The 8,238-nt window shown below is 36.7% G+C and overlaps 1 protein-coding gene across 1 annotated transcript; it reads right to left on the bottom strand.

Annotated features, from left to right (window-relative positions):
• Window positions 1-278: 278 nt before the first annotated feature.
• On the bottom strand, window positions 279-5,068 carry col10a1a (collagen, type X, alpha 1a). Its single transcript, XM_056476700.1, has 3 exons — window positions 4,958-5,068; window positions 4,448-4,589; window positions 279-2,677 (listed from the first exon to the last, which is right to left on the bottom strand). The coding sequence occupies exons 2-3, from the start codon at window positions 4,572-4,574 to the stop codon at window positions 837-839; spliced, it is 1,968 nt and encodes a 655-aa protein (XP_056332675.1). The 5' UTR covers window positions 4,575-4,589; window positions 4,958-5,068; the 3' UTR covers window positions 279-836.
• Window positions 5,069-8,238: the final 3,170 nt, after the last annotated feature.

Genomic DNA, 8,238 nt, shown 5'->3' with positions numbered 1-8,238 from the left:
CTATTTGGTGAACTTAACACAGTCATCAAAGCATGCTCCTTTAATTCCTTCCTCCATTTTTAAATGCACTATTTTTAAATCTACTAAAATAGTTGTTGAAATCTAGTTTTTTCTGTTTTTTTTATTGTAACCACCAAAACACAGAAGAAATTGATTGAATACTTGAACTAATTTTTGTGCATTGTAGACCACTTAATAATTACTGTTTTTAAATAATTACAATAAATGATTCATTAAATTATTTAGCACATTTAAACATAAAACACAGACAAGAACTCTTTAGGAAATGTTTTTTTATTTCAGCCATAATGGTTTACAGAGCAAAATTAATCATTTGGGATAACATTTATAGATGTTTAGTCATTTGCTTGTGAGTTTGTTTTTCATCATTTTCACCATCTCACAATATTCAAGTCAGATATAAGGATGTCAGGAAGAGCAGTCTCTTTGTTTAATCAGTGAGACTTTAAAGACAACAATAAACAGTAAAAAATAAGGCACAAAGATGAAGTAGACACTGATCAGTAACAAGGAAACAAAATACAATAAAAGACAACAAAAAACTAATGAGGAAAAGATGTGAAATGATCAGGACACAACTTCACATGCACTCTCCACACAAAAATGAAATCTTTAAGGTTTTAACTATCTTTTTATCCCTGATGACGTTACATAAATTACTTCCTTCTTTTAGGCACCGCTGCTTGGAATTTTCAAGTTGAGATGCGTGCATTTCTCAGAACAATAGCACAGTCTGTTGTGCATCATGTTTGCAGAACAGGAAATTTTGTTTGAGAAATAGTGATGTTTTGATGTCATGTGGATTAATCACCTTATCACGTTGAGGCAATCAGGAATCCAGAGAAAGAGCAATGGACATTATCGGCAGCAAAAACACCATTAGCCTCATCATCTGGGATCTGCATGTAAACTGTGTCCTGCTCATTGAGCTGAAGTACAGAACTACCGGACATCTGGTCCACAAATCCCTTGTTGTACTCATCATAAGTGAACATGACTGGGTCACCATTTTTATAAAGTGCCACTAAAGCATTAGCTCCATTCACATGCATGCTGTAGGAGAAGTAATAAATTCCTGGAATGTGGCAGGTGAAAATACCTGTCTCTGGATCATAATGCTGCTCTGCGTTATACACAACCTGCTCAAACTTAATTGGGGTACCAGATGGGGGATAAGGAGTCACAGTTGCAACAGTAAATGCAGACACAGGACTTTTGACAAGAACTGGGTATGCAGTTTCACCCTGAGCCTTCTCAAAGATCACCTCACCAGGAGGACCCGGTGGGCCGGGAGGTCCAGAAGGACCTGGAATTCCAGCAGGTCCATCAGATCCTGGAAGACCAGGTGGACCCTGAGGTCCAGGAATTCCCTTTGCAGCCAAACCAGCAGGGCCAGGTGCCCCAGGAATACCAGGGTGACCTTTTAGGCCAGGTGGGCCTCCAGGACCTGCTGGGCCAACAGGACCTCTTGCTCCAGGAGCTCCTTGATCTCCTTTCTCACCTGTTGCTCCAGGGTACCCTGGATGACCCTTTGGTCCAACAGGTCCGGATGTTCCAGGGGCACCAGTAGCACCTGTATGACCTAACTCTCCTTTAGCACCAGGAGCACCTGTAGCTCCCCTTGGACCAGGTTGACCTGTTGCCCCTGTATAACCCTGCTTGCCTTCAATGCCTTGGGCTCCCTGTTCTCCCTTGTGTCCCTTCAGCCCTGGTGGTCCCATTGGACCTTGTTCACCCTTATCACCTGCTGCCCCCCTTTCACCTGGGAAACCCTTTGCTCCTTGAGGACCAGCTGGACCCACTGGACCAGCAGAACCTGGATATCCAGTGTGCCCTTTAGCACCTGGCTCACCTTTCTGACCAGTTGTTCCTGGACTACCAGGTACTCCCCTGTCACCTTTTAGACCATTTTCACCTGGTTTGCCATAACCAGGTACACCAGGAGCACCTGGAGCACCAGATGCACCTTGTGGACCTTTGGGACCAGATGGGCCAGGCATACCTGGAGCACCATTTTCACCTGGTTTGCCAGGAATTCCAACTCCAGGAGCACCTGTTTGACCTTTTTGACCTTGTGGACCCATGGGCCCAGGTTCCCCATCACGACCAGGTGAGCCTGATTTGCCTGCTTCACCAGGAGCTCCAGGTTTGCCAGGTGATCCAATACCAGGGGCTCCAGGTTTCCCTGAAGGTCCGACTGGTCCTGTTGGACCTCTCTCACCTGCTGGCCCCTGAACCCCAACCCCCATTTCTCCTTTTTGTCCTGGTAGACCAGGAATACCTGGATGTCCTTTAAAACCTTGCTCACCACGTGGTCCCATTGCACCTGGCAGACCTGCTGATCCAGGTTTGCCTGATGCAGAAATGCCTGCAGGTCCAGGACTACCGGAAGGACCAGGCATGCCTCTGGGGCCTTGAAGACCAGGTGCACCAGTGTCTCCTTTAAGTCCAGGCGCACCTGTGGCTCCTGGTTTTCCGGGGCCACCAGGAGATCCAGGTTTTCCAGGTGCTGAATACCCAGCTGGCCCAGGTGCTCCAGGAGGTCCCTGTGGCCCTGGCAGACCTTCACCATCTTCTCCTGCAGGTCCAGGTGGGCCAGGAGGTCCAGCCGGTCCTGGCTCACCAGGGGTGCCTGGTTCTCCTGCTACAGATACAACTGGATCAAAAGAAGAATTATATCAGTTACAATATTCACAATCAATATGTATATCACTTGAATTCAATAGATATTTTCATATAGGGGGAATATATTTCATGTAATCGTAAAGTGTGTGAAACACGTTATATTGCCATTATACTAATTGATTAGAAAAGCACAATATACAGTACAATAAAATAATATACAATAATAATATTAAAATACAAAATATACCACTATAATAAAAACGTGATAATATTTAAAATTTCTAGATATTTTCAAATTGTCTATTGTCAAAATTCAGGCCATTATTAAAAACGGTGGGCATTTCTGCCTTAGAAATGTTTTACTAAAGAAAGTTGTCAGAAGTGTTTTTTAGAGAGTTGTTATCTTTCTATAAAGCAGGGAGTTAGTATGAGGATGCACTCATAGTACATTCAGCAGATTCTTAATAAAGGCCTTTTTATTCAAGCCCCATGTTTCATTAAAGTGTTTAGATATCACTTTAAACTTCAAAAACAATTTAAAAACATCTTCATTAAAAAGTATTTAAAGTATTAAATTTTTTCCTGCAATTTACAATTTGTAAAATAAATTCTTTTGATAAACAAATTAAATAAAAAACATTCAATTTAAATTTACAAGCCAAAGTTTTAAGTTTTTGAAATTTAGTATTACATGCATTTCATAAACTAAAAGAATCAGAAGATTTCTGCATTGCATTACAATCTACATTTTTGTAGTGCATTTTGAAATTCCACTGAAGAATCTAATCCCGCTTCTACACTTACGCGCCAAGGGCTCCAGTTTATGATTGCCTTCATGTGGTCAAATCTATTGGTTTATAAACTGCATCATACCAAAGGTCATTCTTAGAGCCACAGCTTTCATGAACCAAAACAGATGTGTCTAGATTTTGCCATGACACACCCAGACAAATCCCTTTTCAACATGCCTCTACAGACTAATTCTTAATACTTGTGTTGCTTTTGACATGCATGCACTTAACAATAAAAGATTTAATAAAATAATTAAATAAATAAAATGTTAAATTTGATTATATTTGAAGTTTGCAGATTTAATAAATAAAAAGCATTAAAATATTACATAAATATACCTCATAAAGAACTTCTTTCAACTTGGTGTTCAACAAAATGAGTTTAGTGTATCATTTAGTGGACATAGATCTACTGTACATACAAAAAATACATATAATATTTGTTTGTCAATGCAATTTTTGCTCCTTAAAACTTAAAAAAAACGACTTCCAGGATTTAATCGAAGTGAACATTTCAGTATGATGCATCTGTTTTAAAGGGGTAGTTCACTCACAAATGAAAATGTACTCACCCTTAAGTTACTTTATTCTGTTGAACACAAAAGAAGATAAATTGAACAAAGCTAAAATCCTGTAACAATTGACTTCCATTGCAGCAAAAGCAAATACTATGGAAGTCAGTAGCTACAGGTTTCCAGATTTCCTTCTTTTGTGTTCAACAGATGAAAGAAGCTGAAGCCGGTTTAGAACAAGGGTGAGTAAATGACAACGAAATTTCATTTTTGGGTGAACTACCTCTTTAACAAGTCTTTCTTTCTAGTATGAAGCAATTTACATACAGCAAATCTGTGCCTTAAATATTATAAACCATGCTATTGGAGGAAGCAGTATGCATTGGTAACCAATCAGTGAGCTGCTTTGCTATGCACACACATAATAGTTGTGTTCTTTATATAAAACATACACAGAAACACAGCTTTTCAGAGAGCCTTTTGAATTTAAACACATACCATGGCTTTTGACGGAGTAAGGCTGGTACTGCGGGGCCTTCATCACCTTCTTGACAACATATCTCTCACCATGGGCAGCCGTCAAGGCCACCAGGAGAAGAAGAATGCTTACTACTCGTAGTTCCATTCTCTGAGGTCAAATCTGAAACAGAATTCCAAGAGTTATAAGTGATGATGTTGAAAATTCTAATGGAACATTCTCATAAACAATAGTCACAAGCTATTTCAACTTCCATTCCAATAATAATAACTTGTTTAAAGCACAACTTAGTAAGCATCCTTTATTTTGCACCTGCAGATACACTCCAAAAAGCACTTGACTGGATCAAATATGGACTAATCCAACAGTTTTAAATATAAACGAAAAGCTTTACTTAAATATGACTTAAATTAACATATTAACTGTTCATTTTCACCCAAAGTTGAGCGATATCCCTCAATATTATGGCCTACTCTCTCAAAATCCAAAGAGAGAGAGAGAGAGAGAGAGAAAAAAAAATGGACACCTACCGGCATACTTGGGTTCCAAATAAATAAAAAAAGTGTAAGACAGCCGTGGCTCCCACTTCTGAATATCCTTGTGGTATGAGCCAGACAGGATCTGCTGCTGCCTTGCACAATGATGAGGGTTTTTATACCATATCTGGCCCTTGCATCATTAAAAAAGCACCTACCACACTAGTACCTCCCCTCTCATTGCTGGGCTGTAATTACCAGGCAGATTTGCCCACTGTTGGCATGTCACTTCAGGATGGCTTTTTGCTTTGAGTGTTTAGACCCATGATTAGATCTTGTTAGGCTCCCCTCAAAGCTGCGAAAGATGCATTTTAGTCCTATATTTGGGATGAAAAATGTCATTTTTAGGGTATGGACAAGCTGTGTGATGTGTGTGTAATGCTATTCATTTTAGGAACATGATGTAAACAATAATTCATGTAGTGTATGTAGTTAGGGATTTCTAGATTTTATGTTTTAGCATTGTGTTTACATTTATACATTTACATTTATATATAACGTGTTTTCATGAATATTTTTATTATATTAAAAAATCTTTTCTAAAATTCTAAAATTTTAAGTTGCATCAAATTAACTTTAATAGTTCATTGAACTTATATTATGTTAAACTGACTTAAAACAGCTTGTGTAACTAATAAAATTAAGTTAGAACATGATTAACTCATATGTTTTTTACAGTGACAATTTATCTATAATTAGTTATTAGATATAACAAGTAATGTGTTATTTATAATAAAATATTAGTAATATACAATGATAAATTAAGAAAGCTATCTGAAATTGTCTTATAAATGAGAATTTTTTCTCTGGATAACAGTGTAAATCACTAAATTAAATAAGTTATTTTAACTTATAATTTATTAAATAGCTACTTTGACTTAATGAAGAAGAGTTATGGCAACTCATAAACTGATTATATTAAGCAGAACTCTAGTCGAATGAGTTATGAATAAATTTTTTTTGTGTGTGTTAACTCTAGTGCTAGAAAGAATACCAAACCATTTGAGTAGCTATACAGTTATTTGGACTTAATTTGTTTAAGTTAATTGAACTATAGTGATATGATAACTTAAAATGTTTAAGTTACTTATAAATATGATCTAATACTTACTAATATCTAAAAGTTTGATGATATCAACAGAAATTATATATGTTTTGTGACAATATATAAGTTTACAGTACTCAAACCATTTTGTTTTAAAACTTAAATGGTGTGCTGCAATCGGTTTCCTCAAACATTTTGAGTTAACTTAACTTATCAGGTGTAGATATAAAGTGTAGTGTAGATATAAAAGTAAAAATGAATGTACAGGATATATTTATAACATAAAATAGATATATAAAGTTATGTAATCTGAAATTTTCTTCCATAAAATTTGCATTTTTTTTCTCAGTCACTTGTGTCTGGTTCAACATTTTCACTTTTATGGCAAAGAACAGGTTCTTGTCATTGCAAGTGAAATAGCTGAGCATAAACACACACTGTAAAACCCAACAGTCAACTTTATCAAATAAAATGAGTTTAGGTGACTTAAATTTACTGAAAGTTGATTTACTGAGTTAATTAAATACCTCATTACTTCAACTTAAATAGAGTAAGTGCAGTACTCGTATAGATTAGTTTTTTTTAAGTCATATGGTTTGTAGCAATCGGTTTCCTCAAACAGTTTGAGTTGCCTTAACTTATTGGGTTTTACTGTGCTCAAATTGCTTCATTTACTCAAATGGATTAAGGTCACAGTACTCATTAGGATTAGTTTTTGAACTTAAATGGTTTGTTGCAATCGGTTTCCTTAAACGGTTTGAGTTACCTTAACTTTTTGGGTTTTACAGTGCATATAATCTGAAATTTTCTTCCATAAAAGAGCTTTTTTTTTCTCAGGCACTTGTGTCTGGTTCAACACTTTCACTTTAATTTCAAACAACAGGTTATTGTAAATGCAAGTAAAATACCTGAACATAAACATAGGAGGCTAAGAAAAAAAATGTTAATTAAATAAATTTAGATGGCAGTTTTTGAATCAATATGTTTGAAATATATTTTTTATTTATTTGATTATTTATTATATTTATAATTCATACATATAAATGTCCATTTATTTCATAATTTTGCAATTTTCAGTTTATTTTATTTCACAACAGTCATCACAAAACTGCTAATAAAGCAGTGCATTTACTTCCCAGATACATCTTTGCCTGGTCGTCTTCCCCAGTTTTCAGGACTGTCTGGTGCATTTGATTTTCTCCCAGAAAATAAACACAAAAACTCAATGCGGGGAAGACGGCTTTAGCAGGTTAGTGTGGTAACCGAAAACCCTCCTGCTGTTCACAACAACAAACACGATGAACCCAAATGCGTCTGACCATTAGAGAACACATTTAACTCTTTTCCTTGAGAAAAATACACATAGAGGGGCCACATTGGACTCTGTTTGTTCAGCATGTCTTCTCGGAGAGTGTGAGGCTTTCATAAAATGTACTATTTCAGGCCAAACAAGTTTATGGTTTTTTACGTGTGTATTTTTGTAAGTGCTTCACCCAGAAACAGCTAATAAAGGATGTATAAAAAGACGTTCTGGAAAATACATCTAGCTTTGACTTTTTAGTACCCTCTAGTGATGAGAATTTCACAAGGCGTCCAGAAGGGGGCGCACATTTAGCTTTAAACGCATGGTTGTGAATGCTTTCGCATTTGTCAGCATCTTCATCGCTGCGCATTTCGTCCCATTATGGTCCTTTCATCATGTTTTATTTCCTTAATTAGGTCTTCTCACACAGCTCTCTCTTTCTCACTTTCTGAGGCTGCTGCTGCTGGATCTTTCTATTTTTTTCCCATTTATTTTTGGTTGCATGGGAAACGTGCACACCCAATTAATCATAGCCTCTACAACACTAGAGTGGTCTAGAGGTATGATCATCAGGCAACAGCTCCTAAATCTTTACATAATAACACATACTGTATGGTTTAGCCCATATATGATTTTATACCATGCATATGAAGGATTTCTGAGGCAGAAAGGTTCAATGGAAGATCCCTTTGCACACATGATGGAAGATTTGTGCCACAAAGTGTATCATTAAGTGTTCTCTGAACATAAGTTTGTTTCAACATCTCCAATTTTCAGAATTAGTCTCAATCAAGTATAATTTTCCAAAGTAGTGCCTAAGATACTAAATAGTTTTGAACAGTAATTGCATTTGACAAGCATTGTTTTAACATGTTCTGCAGTCTGAAATCCAACATCTTTTACCTGGTAAATTGCAGGGGAATATGA

The sequence above is a fragment of the Danio aesculapii genome, chromosome 17, assembly GCF_903798145.1.
Source record: "Danio aesculapii chromosome 17, fDanAes4.1, whole genome shotgun sequence".
Lineage (NCBI taxonomy): Eukaryota > Metazoa > Chordata > Actinopteri > Cypriniformes > Danionidae > Danio > Danio aesculapii.
Note: the sequence above shows the minus strand (reverse complement) of the source record. Positions and strands in the feature narration are given on the sequence as shown.